Raw genomic sequence first — 23114 nt, 5'->3', positions numbered from 1 at the left:
CCCCCCCGACCCCACTCTCCCTTCGCCTCCCCCGACCCCGCTCTCCCTTCGCCTCCCCCCCGACCCCACTCTCCCTTCGCCTCCCCCCCGACCCCACTCTCCCTTCGCCTCCCCCCGACCCCGCTCTCCCTTCGCCCCCCCGACCCCGCTCTCCTCCCCCCCGACCCCGCTCTCCCTTCGCCCCCCCGACCCCGCTCTCCATCGCCCCCGACCCGCTCTCCCTTCGCCTTCCCCCCGACCCCGCTCTCCCTTCGCCTCCCCCGACCCCGCTCTCCCTTCGCCCCCCGACCCCGCTCTCCCTTCGCCTCCCCGACCCCGCTCTCCCTTCGCCTTCCCCCCGACCCCGCTCTCCCTTCACCCCCCGACCCGCTCTCCCTTCGCCTCCCCGACCCCACTCTCCCTTCGCCTCCCCCCGACCCCACTCTCCCTTCGCCCCCCGACCCCGCTCTCCCTTCGCCCCCCCGACCCCGCTCTCCCTTCGCCCCCCCGACCCCACTCTCCCTTCGCCTCCCCCGACCCGCTCTCCCTTCGCCTTCCCCCCGACCTCCTCTCCCTTCGCCCCCCGACCCGCTCTCCCTTCGCCTCCCCCGACCCCACTCTCCTTCGCTCCCCGACCGCTCTCCTTCGCCCCCCGACCCCGCTCTCCCTTCGCCCCCGACCGCTCTCCCTTCCTCCCGACCCGCTCTCCCTTCGCCCCGACCCGCTCTCCCTTCGCCTCCCCCCGACCCCGCTCTCCCTTCGCCTTCCCCCGACCGCTCCTCGCTTCCCCCGACCCGCTCCTTCGCCTCCCCCCGACCCCGCTCTCCCTTCGCCTCCCCCGACCCCGCTCTCCCTTCGCCTTCCCCGACCCCGCTCTCCCTTCGCCTCCCCCGACCCCGCTCTCCCTTCGCCTCCCCCGACCCCGCTCTCCCTTCGCCTTCCCCCGACCCCGCTCTCCTTCGCCTTCCCGACCCGCTCTCATCGCCCCCCGACCCCGCTCTCCCTTCGCCTTCCCCCGACCCCGCTCTCCCTTCGCCTCCCCCGACCCCGCTCTCCCTTCGCCTCCCCGACCCGCTCTCCCTTCGCCTCCCGACCCCGCTCTCCCTTCGCCTTCCCCGACCCCACTCTCCCTTCGCCTCCCCGACCCCGCTCTCCTCGCCTTCCGACCCGCTCTCTTCGCCTCCCCGACCCCGCTCTCCCTTCGCCTTCCCCCGACCCGCTCTCCTTCGCCTTCCCCCGACCCGCTCTCCCTTCGCCCCCCCGACCCCGCTCTCCCTTCGCCTTCCCCCCGACCCCACTCTCCCTTCGCCCCCCCGACCCCACTCTCCCTCGCCTTCCCCGACCCCACTCTCCCTTCGCCTCCCCCGACCTCCCTTCACCTTCCCCCCGACCCCACTCTCCCTTCGCCTCCCCCCGACCCCGCTCTCCCTTCGCCTCCACCCGACCCCGCTCTCCCTTCGCCCCCCCCGACCCCACTCTCCCTTCGCCCCCCCGACCCCACTCTCCCTTCACCTCCCCCGACCCCGCTCTCCCTTCGCCTCCCCCCGACCTCCCTTCACCTTCCCCCCGACCCCACTCTCCCTTCGCCTCCCCCCGACCCCGCTCTCCCTTCGCCCCCCGACCCCACTCTCCCTTCGCCTTCCCCCCCGACCCCACTCTCCCTTCGCCTCCCCCCGAACCCGCTCTCCCTTCGCCCCCCCGACCCCACTCTCCCTTCGCCTTCCCCCCCGACCCCACTCTCCTTCGCCTCCCCCCGACCCCGCTCTCCCTTCGCCCCCCCGACCCGCTCTCCTTCGCCTTCCCCCCGACCCCGCTCTCCTTCGCCTCCCCGACCCGCTCCCCTTTGCCTCCCCCGACCCCGCTCTCCCTTCGCCTCCCCCGACCCCGCTCTCCCTTCGCCTTCCCCCCGACCCCGCTCTCCCTTCGCCTCCCCCCGACCCCGCTCTCCCTTCGCCTTCCCCCCCCGACCCCGCTCCCCTTCGCCTCCCCCGACCCCGCTCTCCCTTCGCCTCCCCCGACCCCGCTCTCCCTTCACCTCCCCCCGACCCCGCTCTCCCTTCGCCTCCCCCGACCCCGCTCTCCCTTCGCCTCCCCCGACCCCGCTCTCCCTTCGCCTCCCCCGACCCCGCTCTCCCTTCGCCTTCCCCCGACCCCGCTCTCCCTTCGCCTCCCCCCGACCCCGCTCTCCTTTGCCTCCCCCCGACCCCGCTCTCCCTTCACCTCCCCCGACCCCGCTCTCCCTTCGCCCCCCCGACCCCGCTCTCCCTTCGCCTTCCCCCCGACCCCGCTCTCCCTTCGCCCCCCCGTCCCCGCTCTCCCTTCACCTCCCCCGACCCGCTCTCCCTACGCCTTCCCCCCGACCCCGCTCCCCCTTCGCCTTCCCCCCGACCCCGCTCTCCCTTCGCCTCCCCCCGACCCCGCTCTCCCTTCGTCCCCCCGACCCCGCTCTCCCTTCGCCCCCCCCGACCCCACTCTCCCTTCGCCTCCCCCCGACCCTGCTCTCCCTTCGCCCCCCGACCCCGCTCTCCCTTCGCCTCCCCCCGACCCCGCTCTCCCTTCGCCCCCCGACCCCGCTCTCCCTTCACCTCCCCCGACCCCGCTCTCCCTTCGCCTCCCCCCGACCCCGCTCTCCCTTCGCCTCCCCCCGACCCCACTCTCCCTTCGCCTCCCCCCGACCCCGCTCTCCCTTCGCCTCCCCCCGACCCCGCTCTCCCTTCACCTCCCCCCGACCCCGCTCTCCCTTCGCCTCCCCCCGACCCCGCTCTCCCTTCGCCTCCCCCCGACCCCACTCTCCCTTCGCCTCCCCCCGACCCCGCTCTCCCTTCACCTCCCCCCGACCTCGCTCTCCCTTCACCTCCCCCCGACCCCGCTCTCCCTTCGCCTCCCCCCGACCCCGCTCTCCCTTCGCCTCCCCCCGACCCCGCTCTCCCTTCGCCTCCCCCCGACCCCGCTCTCCCTTCGCCCCCCCTTCGCCCCCCCCGACCCCACTCTCCCTTCGCCTCCCCCCGACCCCGCTCTCCCTTCGCCCCCCCTTCGCCCCCCCCGACCCCACTCTCCCTTCGCCTCCCCCCGACCCTGCTCTCCCTTCGCCCCCCGACCCCGCTCTCCCTTCGCCTTCCCCCCGACCCCGCTCTCCCTTCGCCCCCCCCGACCCCACTCTCCCTTCGCCTCCCCCCGACCCTGCTCTCCCTTCACCCCCCGACCCCGCTCTCCCTTCGCCTCCCCCCGACCCCGCTCTCCCTTCGCCTCCCCCCGACCCCGCTCTCCCTTCGCCTTCCCCCCGACCCCGCTCTCCCTTCGCCCCCCCCGACCCCACTCTCCCTTCGCCTCCCCCCGACCCTGCTCTCCCTTCGCCCCCCGACCCCGCTCTCCCTTCGCCTCCCCCCGACCCCGCTCTCCCTTCGCCTCCCCCCGACCCCACTCTCCCTTCGCCTCCCCCCGACCCCGCTCTCCCTTCGCCTCCCCCCGACCCCGCTCTCCCTTCGCCCCCCGACCCCGCTCTCCCTTCGCCTCCCCCCAACCCCGCTCTCCCTTCGCCTCCCCCCGACCCCGCTCTCCCTTCGCCTCCCCCCGACCCCGCTCTCCCTTCGCCCCCCCCGACCCCGCTCTCCCTTCGCCTTCCCCCCGACCCCGCTCTCCCTTCGCCTTCCCCCCGACCCCGCTCTCCCCCCGACCCCACTCTCCCTTCGCCTTCCCCCCGACCCCGCTCTCCCTTCGCCCCCACCCCCCCGACCCCGCTCTCCCTTCGCCCCCACCCCCCCGACCCTGCTCTCCCTTCGCCCCCACCCCCCCACCACCGCGCGTGTTATTTTCAAGTGACACGGGGGTAGCTATTTGGAGCAGGGAAATGTGCAAACTCCAACTTCAAGCCCCTCTCAAAAGGCCGAAGGATGCCAAGGCCTTGGAGGATGCAGAGGAGGTTGACTAAAATGGCACCAGGGATGGGGGACTTCAGTGATGTGGAGAGACTGGAGAAGCTGGGGTTGTTCTCCTTAGAGCAGAGAAGGTTAAGGGGAGATTGACCAGAATGGTACCAGGGATGGGGGACTTCAGTGATGCGGAGAGACTGGAGAAGCTCGGGTTGTTCTCCTTGGAGCAGAGAAGGTTAAGGGGAGATTGACCAGAATGGTACCAGGGATGAGGGACTTCAGTGATGTGGAGAGGCTGGAGAAGCTGGGATTGTTCTCCTTAGAGCAGAGAAGGTTAAGGGGAGATTTAATAGAGGTGCTCAAAATCATGAAGGGCTTTGATGGAGTAAATCAGGAGAAACTGTTTCCAGTGGCAGGAGGGTCGGTAACCAGAGGACACAGACTGAAGATAATCGGTAAAAGAACCAGAGGGGAGATGAGGAGAATGTTTTTTACGCAGCGAGTTGTTGTGATCTGGAATGCGCTGCCTGAAAGGGCGGTGGGAGCAGATTCAATAGTAACTTTCAAAAGGGGGAATTGGAGAAATACTTGACGGAGAAAAATGTGCCGGGCTGTGGGGGGCGGGGGGTAGTGAGACTAATTGGAGAGCTCGTTCAAAGAGCCGGCACAGGCGCGATGGTCCGAATGACGATCTTCTGCGCTGCATCATTCCATGATTCTATGAAGGGGGCACCGTTTTAGAACGCCCAAATATGTGGAGAGTGGGGAGCCAACCCCTGCGTATAAAAGCAATCCCCCCCCGGACTGTGCGACGGCCGGCATTTCCCCGCGCGCTACCACGCTCGCCTGCCACGTTGACACTGGGAGGGGCGGTGATGGATTAGGGGCAACAGTGAGGGGGGCCTGGTCGGGCGGTAGCTACGTTTCCCCGACTGCAGCGGTCCGTGCGTTGCGAAGCGTGAAAGCAGGAGGGAGAACGGGGAAAGCCTTCCCGGGCTCCACGTACCAGTTGGATTGGAGGCTGCTGGATTTTCTCCTCCTTAACCGCAGGGCAGGGCTTCTGCTGTGGGCAGGGGTAGAAAAAAAACACAGTATCATTTCTTTTCCCCGAATTCATAGAAATGCATAGAACAAACAAGCACAGAATGAGGCCATTCGACCCAACAAGTCTGTGTTGGCATTTATACACCACATAGGAAGGCAGATTATCTGAACGGCAATAGATTGGGAGAAGGGGAAGTGCAACAAGACCTGGGTGTCCTTGTGCACCAGTCGCTGAAGGTAAGCATGCAGGTGCAGCAGGCGGTTAAGAAGGCAAATGGTATGTTGGCCTTCGTAGCGAGAGGGTTCGAGTACAGGAACAAGGATGTCTTGCTGCAGTTGTACAGGGCCTTGGTGAGACCACACCTTGAGTATTGTGTGCAGTTTTGGTCGCCTTATCTGAGGAAGGATGTTCTTGCCATGGAGGGAGTGCAGCGAAGATTCACCAGGTTGATACCTGGGATGGCAGGAATGACGTATGAGGAGAGATTGGGTCGATTGGGCTTATACTCGCTGGAGTTTAGAAGAATGAGAGGGGATCTCATTGAAACTTATAAAATTCTGACAGGACTGGACAGACTAGATGCAGGAAGGATGTTCCCGATGGCGGGGGAGGCCAGAACCAGGGGTCACAGTCTAAGGATAACGGGTAAGCCATTTAGGACAGAAATGAGGAGGAATTTCTTCACCCAGAGAGTGGTGAACCTGTGGAATTCTCTACCACAGAAGGCAGTAGAGGCCAATTCATTAAATATATTCAAGAAGGAGTTGGATATATTTCTTAAGGCTAAAGGGATCAAGGGATATGGGGAGAAAGCAGGGACAGGGGACAGAATTTGGATGATCAGCCATGATCTCATTGAATGGCGGAGCAGGCTCGAGGGGCCGAATGGCCGACTCCTGCTTCTATCTTCTATGTAGTCCCACTACCCCCCTGTAAATTTTTCCCCTTCCAGTATTGATCCAATTCCCCTTTTGAAAGTTACTATTGAATCTGCTCCCACCGCCCTTTCAGGCAGCGCGTTCCAGATCACAACAACTCGCTGCGTTAAAAAAAAAAAAATCTCATCTCCCCCTCTGCTTCTTCTGCCACTGAGCGTAAATCTGTTGTCCTCGGGGCAGCACGGTGGCATAGTGGTTAGCACTGTTGCCTCACAGCGCCAGGGACCCGGGTTCGAATCCGGCCTCGGGCGACTGTCTGTGTGGAGTTTGCACATTCTCCCCGTGTTTGCGTGGGTTTCCTCCGGGTGCTCCGGTTTCCTCCCACAATCCAAAGATGTGCAGGTTAGGTTGATTGGCTATGATAAATTGACCCTTAGTGTTAGGGGGATTAAATACGTGGGGTTACGGGGATAGGGTGGGATACGTGTTGGTGTAGGGGTTACGGGGATCGGGTGGGATATGCGTCGGTGCAGGCTCGATGGGCTGAAATGGCCTCTATCTGCACCGTGGGGTTTCTGTGATACGTATGGGGAGTAGTTTTGAAACGTCAAGACAGGAATCGACAAAAACCAGTAATGAGCTGAAGAATACGGAGGATGGTTACAAAAAAACAAGCAAGCAGGTTATGGAAGGCTGACCAAAGTACAGGAAACTTTCGTTTATCCGTAGGTTAAATGTCCGGAAAGCTCTATCCACCGTCAAAATTCAGGAGTCGGTTCAGATAAGTTTTTTTTCTAATTCGTTGCTTTTTTTCTCCAGTTGTGGCTCGCAAGGTCTAGCTGAAGCTGTTGCTTAGCTACAGAGAGGCTTGCAAGCTGCAGCCGACTGTTTTGAGGGTTTGTTGCTTCACACGGAGCTCAGAAGCTCCGTATGTTTTAACATTGGCGCTGGTTTCTACGGCAGTTTTGATCGACCGGCACCAGCTCGGTCTCGTCAGTGCCGGATACCAGAAAGTTTCCTGTAAGTGGAATTGCCAAGATTGACGAGACCGATTCCTGGGCTGTCCTATGAGGAGAGTTTGTGTAGATTGGGCCGATACTCTCTGGAGTTTAGAAGTATCAGAGGTGATCTCATTGAAACGTATAAGATTCTGAGGGGGATTGACAGGGTAGATGCTGAGAGGCTGTTTCCCCCTGGGCTGGAGAGTCTAGAACCAGGGGTCACAGTCTCAGGATAAGGGGTCGGCCATTTCAGACTGAGATGAGGAGGAATCTCTTCACTCAGAGGGCGGTGAATCTTTGGAATTCTCTGCCCCAGAGGGCTGTGGAGGCTCAGTCCAGGCCACAGCTGGAATACTGTGTGCAGTTCTGGTCGCCACACTATAGGAAGGATGTGATTGCATTGGAGAGGGTGCAGAGGAGATTCACCAGGATGTTACCTGGGCTGGAGCGCTTCAGCTATGAAGAGAGACTGGACAGGCTGGGGTTGTTTTCCTTGGAGCAGAGAAGGCTGAGGGGGGGACCTGATTGAGGTGTACAAAATAATATGGGGCATAGATAGGGCAGATAGAAAGGAACTTTTCCCCTTAGTAGAGGGGTCAATAACAAGGGGGCATAGTTTCAAGGTAAGGGGCAGGAGGTTTAGAGGGGATTTGAGGAAAAACTTTTTCACCCAGAGAGTGGTTGGAATCTGGAACTCACTGCCTGAAAGGGTGGTCGAGGCAGAAACCCTCACAACATTCAAGAAGCATTTGGATGAGCACTTGAAATGCCATAGCATACAAGGTTATGGACCAAATGCTGGAAAATGGGATTAGATTAGACAGGGCCTGATGGCCGGCGCGTACGCGATGGGCCGAAGGGCCTCTTTCCGTCCTGTATAACTACGATTCTATACTCAGTCAGCTCCGATGGACGGGTCACATTGTCTGCATGCCCGATACGAGACTCCCAAAGCAAGCGCTCTACTCGGAGCTCAGGCACGGCACGAGAGCCCCAAGTGGGGCAGAGGAAACGCTTCAAGGACACCCTCAAAGCCTTCTTGGAAAAAGTGCAACATCCCCCACCAACACCTGGGAATCGCTGGCCCAAGACCGCACAAAGTGGAGGAGAAGCATCCGGGAAGGCGCTGAACACCTCGAGTCTCTTCGCCAGGAGCAAGCGGAAGCCAAGCGCAGGCAGCGCAAGGAGCGCACGTCAACCCAAGCACCCCACACCCACCCGCCCCTTCAACCACCGTCTGCTCCACCTGTGACAGAGACTGTAGGTCCCGCATTGGACTCATCAGTCACCTGAGAACTCATTTTGAATGTCATCCTTGGGTCCGAGGGACTGCCGAAGAAGGAGGAGATATTCAAGGCAAAGATCAATAGATTTTTGGATTCTAGGGGAATCAAGGGATACGGGGATCGGGCGGGAGAGTGGAGTTGAGGTCGAAGATCAGCAATTATCTCACTGAATTGCGGAGCAGGCTCGAGGGGCCATATGGCCGACTCCTGCTCCTATTTCCTATGTTCCGGGGGAGGGAGTACGGGGTATACAGCCTGTTCGGGGGATACAGGGCAGAGTATGAGGAATATTTACCACGGCCTTCTCCTCTTCAACTTCTTCCGTCTTAATCATCTGCTCTGTTTTAATTTTCTTCTGGAAGATTGAAGGATCACACAAAAAAATGATGTTTAGAAGAAATACGCACTTACGCACACACAAACATAGAAACATAGGCATAGAAACATAGAAGATAGGAGCAGGAGTCGGCCATTCGGCCCCTCGAGCCTGCTCCGCCACTCAATGAGATCATGGCTGATCATCCAAATTCAGTACCCTGTCCCTGCCTTCTCCCCATATCCCTTGATCCCTTTAGCCTTAAGAAATATATCCAACTCCTTCTTCAATATATTTAATGAATTGGCCTCAACTGCCTTGCGTGGTAGAGAATTCCACAGGTTCACCACTCTCTGGGTGAAGAAATTCCTCCTCATCTCTGTCCTAAATGGCTTACCCCTTATCCTTAGACTGTGACCCCTGGTTCTGGACTCCCCCGCCATCGGGAAACAGACTTAAAACGCAGGCGCACGTACACACACGCACCTGTACGCGCGCGCGCATCGACAGCACCGCATCGATCACAGCTTTCAGGCAATTCCGCCCAGTGGGGCAGCACAGCCAAGGCCGACCCTCCAATATCCACACCGGTACTTTCCAGTGGGGGTGGGAAGAAATCAATGGGTCGGGTCCCTGGCCGCCCTCCCTGTCCCAAAAACCCGGCCGAGTGGGGTGCAGTGTCCAGTGGTGGAGCTCCAATGGCTGGACCCCGGCTGAGGGGTGTCCAGCTGGAGCTGTGCGTCGAACCCGGGACATCCCTTGGTCTGCACGGGCCCCACCCTTGAGCAACCCCCAAGGGGACGAGGCCGAGGCCGAGGCGCCCGCCGCCAGGCCCTGGCTCTCGGTTGTTGCGCTGGGCCCAGGACCCACTGCCGGCCGCTCCCACCGACCCGGGGCAGCAGGAAGGTGAACCTCGGACCGAGGCCGCCAGAGGGACGACGGCAAGGCGGCCTTTAATATTAGCGGTGAACGGAGTGTACGGTTTTACTCACCGGAAGCATCTTCTCCACAACTTCACTCTCGGACTTCTTCTTCTTCTGCAGAATAAATGAGAACAAACAGAACTTAGATTCTCGGGTCGTTCTGTCACAATCTCCAAATCCAATGACCGCTTCAAGTCGTCCGGCCCCAAAAAAAACCTCCCCCATAGGGTGAGCTTGGTGCTATCACGATGGGTACAGCACGGGTTAGATACAGAGTAAAGCTCCCTCTACACTGTCCCATCAAACACTCCCAGGGAAGGTACAGCATGGGTTAGATACAGAGTAAAGCTCCCTCTACACTGTCCCATCAAACACTCCCAGGGAAGGTACAGCATGGGTTAGATACAGAGTAAAGCTCCCTCTACACTGCCCCATCAAACACTCCCAGGGCAGGTACAGCACAGGTTAGATACAGAGTAAAGCTCCCTCTACACTGTCCCCATCAAACACTCCCAGGGCAGGTACAGCACGGGTGAGATACAGAGTAAAGCTCCCTCCACACTGTCCCATCAAACACTCCCAGGGCAGGTGCAGCACGGGGTTAGATACAGAGTAAAGCTCCCTCTACACTGTCCCCATCAAACACTCCCAGGACAGGTACAGCACGGGTTAGATACAGGGTAAAGCTCCCTTTACACTGTCCCCATCTAACACTCCCAGGGCAGGTACAGCACGGGTCAGATACAGAGTAAAGCTCCCTCTACAGTGTCCCATCAAACACTCCCAGGGCAGGTACAGCACGGGTTAGTTACAGAGTAAAGCTCCCTCTACACTGTCCCATCAAACACTCCCAGGGCAGGTACAGCACGGGTCAGATACAGAGTAAAGCTCCCTCTACACTGTCCCCATCAAACACTCCCAGGACAGGTACAGCACGGGTTAGATACAGAGTAAAGCTCCCTCTACAGTGTCCCATCAAACACTCCCAGGGCAGGTACAGCACGGGTTAGTTACAGAGTAAAGCTCCCTCTACACTGTCCCATCAAACACTCCCAGGGCAGGTACAGCACGGGTCAGATACAGAGTAAAGCTCCCTCTACACTGTCCCATCAAACACTGCCAGGGCAGGTACAGCACGGGTTAGATACAGAGTAAAGCTCCCTCTACACTGTCCCATCAAACACTCCCAGGGCAGGTACAGCACGGGTTAGATACAGAGTAAAGCTCCCTCTACACTGTCCCCATCAAACACTCCCAGGGCAGGTACAGCACGGGTTAGGTACAGAGTAAAACTCCCTCTACACTGTCCCATCAAACACTCCCAGAGCAGGTACAGCACGGGTTAGATACAGAGTAAAGCTCCCTCTACACTGTCCCATCAAACACTCCCAGGGCCGGTACAGCACGGGTTAGATACAGAGTAAAGCTCCCTCTACACTGTCCCCATCAAACACTCCCAGGGCAGGTACAGCACGGGTTAGATACAGAGTAAAGCTCCCTCTACACTGTCCCATCAAACACTCCCAGGGCAGGTACAGCATGGGTTAGATACAGAGTAAAGCTCCCTCTACACTGTCCCATCAAACACTCCCAGGGAAGGTACAGCACGGGTTAGATACAGAGTAAAGCTCCCTCTACACTGTCCCCATCAAACACTCCCAGGGCAGGTACAGCACGGGTTAGATACAGAGTAAAGCTCCCTCTACACTGTCCCCATCAAACACTCCCAGGGCGGGTACAGCACGGGTTAGATACAGAGTAAAGCTCCCTCTACACTGTCCCATCAAACACTCTCAGGGCAGGTACAGCACAGGTTAGATAAAGAGTAAAGCTCCCTCTACACTGTCCCATCAAACACTCCCAGAGCAGGTACAGCACGGGTTAGATACAGAGTAAAGCTCCCTCTACACTGTCCCATCAAACACTCCCAGGGCAGGTACAGCACGGGTTAGATACAGAGTAAAGCTCCCTCTACACTGTCCCATCAAACACTCCCAGGGAAGGTACAGCACGGGTTAGATACAGAGTAAAGCTCCCTCTACACTGTCCCCATCAAACACTCCCAGGGCAGGTACAGCACGGGTTAGATACAGAGTAAAGCTCCCTCTACACTGTCCCCATCAAACACTCCCAGGGCGGGTACAGCACGGGTTAGATACAGAGTAAAGCTCCCTCTACACTGTCCCATCAAACACTCTCAGGGCAGGTACAGCACAGGTTAGATAAAGAGTAAAGCTCCCTCTACACTGTCCCATCAAACACTCCCAGGGTAGGTACAACACGGGGTTAGATAAAGAGTAAAGCTCCCTCTACACTGTCCCCATCAAACACTCCCAGGGTAGGTACAACACGGGGTTAGATAAAGAGTAAAGCTCCCTCTACACTGTCCCATCAAACACTCCCAGGGCAGGTACAGCACGGGTTAGATACAGAGTAAAGCTCCCTCTACACTGTCCCATCAAACACTCCCAGAGCAGGTACAGCACAGGTTAGATACAGAGTAAAGCTCCCTCTACACTGTCCCCATCAAACACTCCCAGAGCAGGTACAGCACGGGTTAGATACAGAGTAAAGCTCCCTCTACACTGTCCCAACAATGCATCTTACCCTCAAACTCCTACAGCACAAATACTTCTTGTTTCCCATGCCCTTTCCAGGGGAGGTTGGAAATGCTATGCCAGCGATTGGTTGGGATTTGGACATGACCCAACATCAAATGGATTGGGCTTGCTCAACACCTCAATTCACATGAAGGTCTCATCAGTTCAAAAACGGACTCCTCCCCGCCACAATCCACGATCCAAGCGCTCCCTCAGTACCCTCCCTCCGACAGTGCAACGCTCCCTCAGTACTGCCCCTCCGACAGTGCGGCGCTCCCTCAGTATTGCCCCCCCTCAGTACCGCCCCTCCGACAGTGCGGTGCTCCCTCAGTACTGCCCCTCCGACAGTGCGGCGCTCCCTCAGTATTGCCCCCCCTCAGTACTGCCCCTCCGACAGTGCGGCGCTCCCTCAGTATTGCCCCCCCTCAGTACTGCCCCTCCGACAGTGCGGCGCTCCCTCAGTACTGCCCCTCCGACAGTGCGGCGCTCCCTCAGTATTGCCCCCCCTCAGTACCGCCCCTCCGACAGTGCGGTGCTCCCTCAGTACTGCCCCTCCGACGGTGCGGCGCTCCCTCAGTACCGCCCCTCCGACAGTGCGGCGCTCCCTCAGTACCGCCCCTCCGACGGTGCGGCGCTCCCTCAGTACCGCCCCTCCGACAGTGCGGAGCTCCCTCAGTACCGCACCTCCGACAGCGCGGCGCTCCCTCAGTACTGCCCCTCCGACAGTGCGGCGCTCCCCTCAGTACCGCCCCTCCGACAGTGCGGCGCTCCCTCAGTACCGCCCCTCCGACAGTGCGGCGCTCCTCTCAGTACCGCCCCTCCGACAGTGCGGCGCTCCCTCAGTACCTGCCCCTCCGACAGTGCGGCGCTCCCTCAGTACCGCCCCTCCGACAGTGCGGCACTCCCTCAGTACCGCCTCCTCCGACAGTGCGGCGCTCCCTCAGTACTGCCCCTCTGACAGTGCGGCGCTCCCTCAGTACCGCCCCTCCGACAGTGCTGCTCCCTCAGTACCCGCCCCGCGACAGTGCGGCGCTCCCTCAGTACCCGCCCCTGCGACAGTGCGGCGCTCCCTCAGTACTGCCCCTCCGACAGTGCGGCGCTCCCTCAGTACAGCCCCTCCGACAGTGCGGCGCTCCCTGAGTACTGCCCCTCCGACGGTGCGGCGCTCCCTCAGTACCGCCCCTGCGACAGTGCGGCGCTCCCTCAGTACTGGCACCAGGTGGGGAGTGTCGGGCCCGGATTATGGTGCTCAAACCCACGACCTGCTGACCCAAGGGGGGGTGGGGGGGGGCGGGGGGAGAAGAGTGGGAGTTAACTGCGGCAAGGCTGGCACTCGCTGCTGAAACTCTGCGCTCGACGCCACCCTTGATGTGACATCGGTCGGGGCTGCTCTGCTCACCATTGCCTTCTTCATCCCTTGAAACTGCGACTTCACCTTTTTCTGCACAGGAAGAAAAATTAAACACTTAATTTTTTTTTACAACCTCAAGTCAGCTTTAACGAGCAACTTGCTTCAATAAAAAAGACAGGCAGCATGCAGGTGGGGAGGATACCACTATCCTCAGGGTGGACTCCCATTTCTCCAGCGCCTTTCACCACCTCAGGACGTCCCAAAGCGCTTCACAGCCAATGAAGGACTTTTTTTGAAGTGTGGTCACTGTGGTAATGTGGGAAACGCGACAGCCAATTTGCGCACAGCAAGCTCCCACAAACAGCAATGTGATAAATGACCAGATCATCAGTTTTTAGTGATTGAAGGATAAATATTGGGCCCAGGACACCGGGGAGAACTCCCCCCTGCTCTTCTTCCAATAGTGGCCGTGGGATTTTTTACTTCCACCTGAGGGGGGCAGATGGGGGGCCTCAGGCTTAACGTCTCATCCCTCAGTACTGCACCTCCTCCTTCAGCACTGCCACCTCCGACAGCGTGGCGCTCCCGCAGTACCGCCCCTCCGACAGCGCGGCGCTCCCTCAGTACTGCCCCTCCGACAGTGCGGTGCTCCCTCAGTACGCCCCTCCGACAGTGCGGCGCTCCCTCAGTACCCGCCCCTCCGACAGTGCGGCGCTCCCCTCAGTACCGCCCCTCCGACAGTGCGGCGCTCCCTCAGTACCGCCCCTCCGACAGTGCGGCACTCCCTCAATACTGGCACCGGGGGAGTGTCTGGCCTGGATTATGGGGCTCGAGTCTATGGAGTGGGGACTCAAACCCATGGCCTTCTGACTCGGAGGCGAGTGAGAGAGAGAGAGAGAAAGAGAGAGACGCACAGAGCTATGGCTGGGACCACGAGGGGAATATATAGGAGTAAAACGTGGAAAAGTACTGGAATGGCGGTTGGGGGTGGGGGGGGTGTGGGAAGGAGACGTGCGTGCGACGGGGCGGGGTGGTGGGCTGGAAAGCCCATTGCACCGCGCGAGGGAATCGGTGAACACTGGACAATGTCACCGCAGCTGGGCTTCGCCGGAGGATGCATGTGAAGAGAGCTTTCCAAAGTGGTCCGGAGGTTGGTGGGGGGGGGCGGGGGGGAAGCGAGCGGTCCCAGCTGAAGCCCTCGAATGCGCACGTCGCGCGGGGGCGGTTGGCTGTCTGCGACAGCTGGAGCGGGATGTCGATGGGGGATAGGAACTGCCATGGAGAAGTGGGACCTCCTCCACCCGCCCCCCCAACCCCAGCTGAACATAGAGTCTGCGGTGGCAAGCGCGCACACACACACGCGCACACGCACGCTCGCTCACCTTTGGTTTCCCCGCCGTGTTCCTGCACAGTGCCTCTGCCTTTATCTCTCTCTGCAGGAAGAAAACAGCAGGAAAGAAACGTCAATCAATCACCAGCCGTGCAAATCCCCAGAGAACTGCTTTTATAAATTGAAGTGTGGAGATAGAGCGAGAGAGAGAGAAAGACTCCCATTTCTCCAGCACCTTGCACCACCTCAGGACGTCCTGAAGCGCTTCACAGCCAATGAAGGACTTTTTTTTTTGAAGTGTGGTCACTGTTGTAATGTGGGAAACCCGGCAGCCAATTTGCGCACAGCAAGCTCCCACAAGCAGCAACGTGATAATGACCGGATCATCTGCTTTTAGTGATGTTGGTTGAGGGATAAATTTTGGCCCCAGGACACCCACCACCCCCCCCGCAACTCCTGCTCATCTTCCAATAGCGGCTGAGGGATCTGTTCGACCACACCTGGAGTATGGCAGCAGCACACCGTGGGAAGGATATATTGGCCTTGGAGGGCGCGCGAGGGAGGGGGTCCGGTGCGCGTTGGATCGATGGCGAAGGTGATGTAGATGGGTCGATTGGGCTTGTACTCGCTGGAGTTTAGAAGAATGAGAGGGGATCTCATTGAAACTTATAAAATTCTGACAGGACTGGACAGACTAGATGCAGGAAGGCTGTTCCTGATGGCGGGGGGAGTCCAGAACCAGGGTCACAGTCTAAGGATAAGGGGTAAGCCATTTAGGACTGAAATGAGGTGGAATTTCTTCACCCAGAGAGTGGTGAACCTGTGGAATTCTCTACCACAGAAGGCAGTAGAGGCCAATTCATTAAATATATTCAAGAAGGAGTTGGATATATTTCTCAAGGCTAAAGGGATCAAGGGATATGGGGAGAAGGCAGGGACAGGGTACTGAATTTGGATGATCAGCCATGATCGCATTTTGGAGCAGGCTCGAGGGGCCGAATGGCCTACTTCTGCTCCTATCTTCTATGTTTCTAAGAGGGGAGGGGTGTGAGGCGAAGTTCAGAGTTCAGACAAAGCGATCATGTCACAATTTGCAAAAGGTCTCACCAGTTTCTGACATCGCCTCTTCACGCACTTCCAGTTCTTCTTGGGCTCGGAGCTCCTGACCATGCAGCCCCGGCAAAGCCCGCAGTCCTCGCTAACCGTGCACCCGTCACACTCTCCGCAGCCGAAACGCTGGCAGGGGAAAAACCAAAGGACAACGGTGAATGCCAAGTTAGGGTTCCTCCACTCTGGAGGCTGCATCCGATTACCCCAACCCTCGCTCGACAGAAGCAGAGTGGCAAGAGTCCAATCCCGCTCCACAGCACGCAAGAGGAGCTGGCGTCACGCTCTCCACCTTAGGTCTTGCTTGCTAACCCATGCTCTCCGACCTCTGCTGACAGGCACAGGTCGGGGGTGGGAACCGGTCGCGATTGGCGGCTTGTTTCCACCCCTCCCCCACCTCCCCCCCCAAAATGCAAACGTGCTCCCGCTCCGGCCCGCGTCAGCAGCGAGGCGAGGAACGCCGGGAGTTCCCCATCTCAGCCACGCCGTCAGACGTTTCCTGCAGTCCTCCTGCTCCCCACCGTCGGCCAGCGACTCCCCTTCCCAGGAGTGAGGAAGAGCATCGCCGGCTCAGCCGCGATGCCCACCGCGCCCGAATAGCCGGCCGGCCTTTTGGGGGGGGGGGGGGGGGGGGGGGGGCCAAGTTTTCCCGGTTTCCGTGCCCGGGAAGGGGGTGGGAGCCTATCGGGAAACGCGGGCGGGCGAGAATGCGTGCCCTTAAAGGGGCCCGTCCACGGGAAATCAGGCGGGCTTGAATGCCCCGGGCCCCTGCCGGCTTTCCCAGTTTTCAGTGCTTGATGCGACAAGGGGGGGGGGGACACACTGACATGAATCAGTCATTCATGAAAGAAAGACTTCTGAAATAATACTGAGCAACCTGCGGGTGGCGCTGTCCAGGGAGAGTATAAATACTCGGGCACGGGCCCAGCTTGCGCAGGACATTCTTAACAGGAACTAGTGAAGGACACAACTAGACCTCCATGTTGTAAAACAGTTGATTAAAGCTTTGTTTAACGCTGAGACCGAGTGCCGAGTAGTTTTCTTACACCACACACGTTTCATTGAAGGGTCCAGGCAGCTGCCCCTTCCCCTGTAAGAGCCCAAGATACACAGGCCCAAAACAAGCACTGCTCCCATTCTTACCTTGTAATAGCTCAGTTTCCTCCCGAGCTCTCGACGTTTAGCTGGGGGGCGGGGGGGAAACAAAAAGCAAGAGATAAAGTAAAAGACACAAACACAGATCACGTCAACGCAGCGAGGCCCCAGATTATTGATTCAACACTAATGCCAAACACACCACCTGACTGGCGATTCCGCGAATCCAATTACACAGGCACCAGGCAGCTGGGTTTCAAGGCTCCCCAGAGACGCCAAGGCAGCAGATCCAAGGCTCCCCGCCATGTCTGGCCTCGCCGAGGCTCAGGCTCTCGCCACCCGTCCCCGCGGTAAAGCGACATGCCCCTTTGCTTTTACTTAGCGTTTCCCGACAGTCATCTCTCCTGCCCTGGCAGGTGCCGTTTGCACCATGGCGTCCAGTGTCCGGGAGCACACACCACCCACCACCCCCCCCGCACCGCGCCCAAGTGCCAGGAGGCGGTTGCCTATCGGCAGGCCATTCAACCATGGCGTCGGCCGTAGTTCAGTGGGTCTCACTCTCGCCTCTGAGTCAGAACGTTGTGGGTTCGAGCCCCCACTTCAGAGGCTAGAGCCCTGTAATCCAGGCCCGACACTCCACCGGTGCCAGTACTGAGAGAGCGCTGCACTGTTGGAGGGGCGGTACTGAGGTAGCGCCGCACTGTCGGAGGGGCGGCACCGAGGGAGCGCCGCACTGTCGGAGAGGCAGTACTGAGGGAGCGCCGCACTGTCGGAGAGGCGGCACTGAGGGAGCGTCGCACTGTCGGAGAGGCGGCACTGAGGGAGCATCGCACTGTCGGAGAGGCGGCACTGAGGGAGCGTCGCACTGTCGGTACTGAGGGAGCGCCGCACTGTCAGAGGGGCGGTACTGCGGGAGCGCTGCACTGTCGGGGAGGTGGTATTGAGGGAGCGCCGCACTGTTGGAGGGGCCGTCTTTCGGATGAGACGTTAAACCCAAGGCCCCGGTCTGCCCTCTCAGGTGGGCATAAAAGATCCCACTGCCACTATTGGAAGAAGAGTGGGGGGCGGGGGGGTGGAGTTCTCCCCGGTGTCCTGGGGACAATATTAATCCAGCAACCCATCATTAAAAACCAGATGATCCGGTCTTTACTGTATTACATTGCTGTTTGCGGGAGCCTGCTGTGCGCAAACTGTCCGCTGTGTTTCCTACATTACAACAGTGACCACACTTCAAAAAAAGTCCTTCATTGGCTGTGAAGAGCTTTGGGACGTCCTCAAGTGGGGAAAGGTGCTGGAGAGAGGGCAAGGTCCGTCATTCAAGTGGGGAGGAAATCGCTGCCCAGCTCAATCCCAGCGTCCCCAGCTAAGCACGTTCGTGTGGACACTGTCATGAATCTCATCATTCATGAAGAAATGGCTCATGAAATAACACTGGGCAGCCAGCTGGTGGCGCCGTCCAGGGAGTATAAATACTCGGGCGTGGGCCCAGCTTGCTCAGGACGTTTTTGTAACCAGGAACTAGTGAAGTAACTAGAATCTCATGGTTGTGAAACAGTTGATTAAAGCCTTGTTTTATACTCAAATCAAGTGCTTCGTGAGTTTTCATACGTCGGGGACGATGCTTTGGGGAGCACAGGGATCAGGAGCCCAAGCCCTCCTTCATCCCAGACAATTGTAGCACCCTCATTGCTGTACTCGGCTTGGATCCTGGTCCGTACTTGCAAGCAGCCCGTTGCATGGGAAGAAACTGTAGGCAGAGCAGTGTTGGGGTGAGGTGGGGCTGCTCCCCAGCACTGCCTGGGGTATGTGTGTGAGGGGGGGAGGGGGGGAGGGGGTGACGCACCCCTCGCTCACTATCCAGATGGGAGGGTAGGGGGCAAAAAAAAAAAAAATCTCCACGAAATGACTGGAGATAAATGGATGCCGAGTCTCTCTCTCGCTCAGCGAGGCAGCGACGCCGCGGGTTTGCAATACTTGCCTCTGCACTCGGCGCAGTAGAACTTCAACCTCCTCTTGCGGGCCCCGAACAGCACCCCCGGCACCCACTGCTGACAGCCTTCACAGCACCTGCGTAAGACACGGGGACAGCAGAGCACACAGCGTGAGCGGCCTGATGACAACGGTTTGTACACTTGTTTTGGCAACCTTGTGCAGCCCAAAAAATTCTTAATTTGCTCCCTGTTTGGGGCCTCAGGGTGAGACTGCATTGATATGCTGCCTGGCTATACTCCTTATTGCAGTTTGATGCACCTCTCTAAATAGGGCAACTCTTTGCGAAAGGACTTCCCCCCTCCCAATGTTACCCCAGTCTGCACCGTCCACCACTCCCCCCCCCGCCCCCCCACCGCAGGCTGTTCTGGGTCACATTCCCGTGCAGCAATTGCTGTTCAAAAGATCAGAGAGGCACTGGAGAAGGTGCAGGAGGAAAAAAAAGATTTTACAGGAAACTCTCAATTTACCGGCACCTTAAATAACCGGAAATCTCGGTTAACCGGCAAAATTCAGGAGTAGGTTCAGGAAAGTTTTACTTCATATTACTTGCCTTCCTCCATCTGTTGCTGTGCAATCGGGTGTGGCTGCAGCTGTTGCTAAGCTACAGAGACGCTTGGAACTTGTGGCCATTGTTCTGCACCTGCTGCTAAGCAACAGGGTTTGTTGCTTTATACGGAGCTCTCAGCTCTCCGTATCTTTTACTATAGCTCTCGGTTATCCGGAATTTTTGATGAACCAGCACCACGTCGGTCCCGTCGGTGCCGGATAACAAAAGAGCTTCCTGCACAAGGATGAGCCTAGAACTGAGGGGTTATAACCATCAGGAAAGATTGAACAGGCTGAGGGCTCGTTTCGCTAGAAAAGAGAAGGCGGAGGGGTGACCTGATCGAGGTCTTTAAGATTATGAAGGGGTTTCGATAGGGTAGACGTAGAGAAGATGTCTCCTCTTGTGGGAGAGACCAGAACTAGGGGCTGTCAATATAAGAGAGTCACTAATAAATCCAATGGGGAATTCAGGAGAAACTTCTTTCCCCAGAGAGTGGTGAGAATGTGGAACTCGCTGCCACAGGGAGTGGTTGAGTCAATAGTATGGATGCCTTTAAGCTAGATTAACACACGAGGGAGAAAGGAACAGAAGGATATGGTGATGGGTGAGATGAAGAGGGGGCGGGAGGAGGCTCGTGTGGAGCAGGAACACCGGCACGGAGCAGAGGGGCCGAATGGCCTGTTTCTGGGCTGTAGACGCGACATAATGCCGTCCTGGTCCCAGTAGAAGAATGCACGAGAAAGAAATCACACATTTTTAAAAAGAGCCCCTACCCCACCAGCCTTTGTGTGAAGTGCTCCCTGAATGGCCTGGCTCTAATTTGAAGGTTCTGCCCCCACCTTGTTCTGGACTCCCCCCACCAGAGGAAATAGTTTCTCTCTCGATCGACCCGATCGACTCCTTTAATCATCTCAAACACCTCGATCAGATCTCCCCCTTAATCATCTACGCTCGAGGGAACACAAACCCAGTCCATCCTCGGAATTTAAGCCTTTTCGCCCCGGAATCATTGCATCCCCTCCAAGGCCGAGATATCCTTCCTGAGGAGCGGGGCCCAGAACTGAACGCATGGGGATCCGATCTCCAGTGCGGTCGACCCGAGAACCGCCTGCCTCCAGGGATAAACTGCTCGGTAAAAGAGCTGCCTCCACGGGTCATTCAGAGGCTACTTGTGGTTGCTGCGGGAGATGTGTGGATTAGCAGAAATCTGAGTGGCCAGCTGAGGATGGCTGGAGGGGAGGGGGGGGGGGAAAAAAAAAAAGGTCAAGGTTACATGGTCAGAAAAAGGCAGCCACAGAATGAGTGGCTTGCGAGCTGCTGACATGTAATTCCGGAGGGGCGACACATGGCCTGCGGTGTGAAAGCTCAGTCTGCGGGGAATGACAAATCATTTCCTTTCTGTGCCTCGCACGTCAAGACTGAATCACAGGTTTGGGCTGATCTGTTGTCGAGATGAAGTTTCAGCTTCCCCTACAGGCAGGCAGGCTGTATGTGCGTGCGAGAGCGCGCGTGCGCGTCGGCGTGCGGGCTCCTGTGTCTCAGGGTGCGTGCGTGCGCGTCGGAGTGCGTGCTCCTGTGTGTCTCGCCGTGCGTGCGCTCAACTCTGCCCACCCCGCTTCGCCCGACTTGGCTGGGATAAACTAGGCTTGTGTTCCCTCGCGTGTCGAAGATTAAGGGGGTGATCTGATCGAGGTGTTTGAGATGATTAAAGGATTCGATCAGGTCGATCGGGGGGGGGGGGGGGGGGGCGGGGAGTCCAGAACAAGGGGGGGCAGAACCTTCAAATTAGAGCCAGGCCGTTCAGGGGTGATGTCAGGAAGCACTTCTTCACACAAAGGCTGGTGGAAATCGGGGACTCTCTCCCCCAAAGAGCTGTCGAGGCTGGGGGTCAATTGGAAAGTTCAAGACTGAGATTGATAGATTTTTGTTGGGTCAGGGGATTAAGGGTTACGGAAGCAAGGCGGGTAAATTAAGTTAAAATAGAGATCAGCCGTGATCGAATTGAATGATGCAGCAGGCTCGAGGGGCTGAATGGCCTCCTCCTGTTCCTAATGTAACAGGCTCGAGGGGCTGAATGGCCTCCTCCTGTTCCTAATGCAACAGGCTCGAGGGGCTGAATGGCCTCCTCCTGTTCCTAATGTAACAGGCTCAAGGGGGCTGAACGGTCTCCTCCTGTTCCTAATGTAACAGGCTCGAGGGGGCTGAACGGCCTCCTCCTGTTCCTAATGTAACAGGCTCGAGGGGCTGAACGGTCTCCTCCTGTTCCTAATGTAACAGGCTCGAGGGGGCTGAACGGCCTCCTCCTGTTCCTAATGTAACAGGCTCGAGGGGGCTGAACGGCCTCCTCCTGTTCCTAATGTAACAGGCTCGAGGGGGCTGAATGGCCTCCCCCTGTTCCTAATGTAACAGGCTCAAGGGGGCTGAACGGCCTCCTCCTGTTCCTAATGTAACAGGTTCGAGGGGGCTGAACGGCCTCCTCCTGTTCCTAATGTAACAGGCTCGAGGGGCTGAATGGCCTCCTCCTGTTCCTAATCTAACAGGCTCGAGGGGGCTGAATGGCCTCCCCCTGTTCCCAATGTAACAGGCTCGAGGGGCTGAATGGCCTCCTCCTGTTCCTAATGTAACAGGCTCGAGGGGCTGAATGGCCTCCTCCTGTTCCCTATGTAACAGGCTCGAGGGGGCTGAACGGCCTCCTCCTGTTCCTAATGTAACAGGCTCGAGGGGGCTGAACGGCCTCCTCCTGTTCCTAATGTAACAGGCTCGAGGGGGCTGAACGGCCTCCTCCTGATCCTAATCTAACAGGCTCGAGGGGCTGAATGGCCTCCTCCTGTTCCTAATGTAACAGGCTTGAGGGGCTGAATGGCCTCCTCCTGTGCTGATAACATCATCCTACGGGCACCAGTTGCCCTGTGACCTAGTGAATGTCGGCCGGGATTTGGGGGCGGGTCGCTCCGCGGGTGAAGCTGACCCTCTTCTCAGCCAACATGCACGCACACGCGCGCCCACTTCCAGCTGGTGTTTGCCGGAGGGGCACCACGTCACTTTTGCTCCTCCCTAATCCGGGGCGCATGTAGCCGCACCCCTAGCCAACGTCAGCCTTGGTCTGATTGGGGTGGGGGAGCGGGGCGGGCGGTCAAGAGCTTCAGTCAGATGGAAGGACGGGTGGGTCGAACGTCAGGGTCAGGATGTTTCACTGAGGTCAAAGGTCCAGAGGGGGTCAAGAATTTCAGAGAGCTGGAAGGTCGGGGGTCAAGAGCTTCAGCGAGGTGGAAAGTCCGGGAGGATGGGGGCCTCTGAGGTGGAAGGTTGGGGGGCCTCAGTGAGGTAAAAGGTCAGGGGCCTCAGCGAGGTGGAAGATCAGGGGCCGCAGTGAGGTGGAAGGTCGCCGGGGGGGGGGGGGGGATCAAAGCTTCAGTGGAGATGGAAGGAATTGCTGCTCCACGCAGTGCTTTAGCACGCCGGGTTACCCGGGGCGGGGAACAGGCCCGGGTTACCAGCCGCCATCTTGGTGCAGGGAGGAGGGACAGTGGGCAGCACGGTGCATACGCCGCCATCATGGTGCAGGGACACAGAGCAGGCGGGGCCTTCAAGATCTGCGCTCCCAATGACCGGGGAAAGGTGGGAATGGTTAGGAGGCATGGAGCTGGCTGCCTCGGATGGATTGGGGGGGGGAAGTGGGAGGGAGAAGGGGCAAGAAGGGCGGGGGCCTCCTTGAAGGGCAACCGGGGAAAGAAAAATCTGTTGTTTTCAAAACCAGCCGCGCCATTTACGTCGCGACCCGGACGTCAGCACCAG

The 23114-nt window shown here is 58.7% G+C and overlaps 1 protein-coding gene across 9 annotated transcripts in view; it reads right to left on the bottom strand.

The window, feature by feature from the left end:
* LOC147086844 (uncharacterized) overlaps positions 1-19002 on the bottom strand; it is a 71924-nt gene extending 52922 nt beyond the window's left edge. For 4 of the 9 annotated variants that reach the window (XM_085979030.1, XM_085979040.1, XM_085979041.1 and 1 more), the window contains exons 1-8: positions 18759-19002; positions 16829-16869; positions 15686-15814; positions 14631-14681; positions 13297-13338; positions 9367-9411; positions 8354-8413; positions 4855-4911 (exon numbers count right to left, since the gene is read on the bottom strand). In XM_085979030.1, the coding sequence (XP_085835156.1) occupies positions 4855-4911; positions 8354-8413; positions 9367-9411; positions 13297-13338; positions 14631-14681; positions 15686-15814; positions 16829-16869; positions 18759-18987 (654 nt within the window). In that variant the 5' untranslated portion in view covers positions 18988-19002. The remainder of the gene's footprint in view (positions 1-4854; positions 4912-8353; positions 8414-9366; positions 9412-13296; positions 13339-14630; positions 14682-15685; positions 15815-16828; positions 16870-18758) is intronic. The other 5 variants (XM_085979031.1, XM_085979042.1, XM_085979044.1 and 2 more) reach the window with 3 other exon arrangements.
* Positions 19003-23114: the final 4112 nt, after the last annotated feature.

This window comes from Somniosus microcephalus, unplaced genomic scaffold, assembly GCF_052327205.1.
Source record: "Somniosus microcephalus isolate GS21.2 unplaced genomic scaffold, FLI_Smic_1.0 unresolved_chr7, whole genome shotgun sequence".
Lineage (NCBI taxonomy): Eukaryota > Metazoa > Chordata > Chondrichthyes > Squaliformes > Somniosidae > Somniosus > Somniosus microcephalus.
The sequence above is the reverse complement of the archived record's forward strand: the minus strand, read 5'-3'. Positions and strand labels throughout refer to the sequence as shown.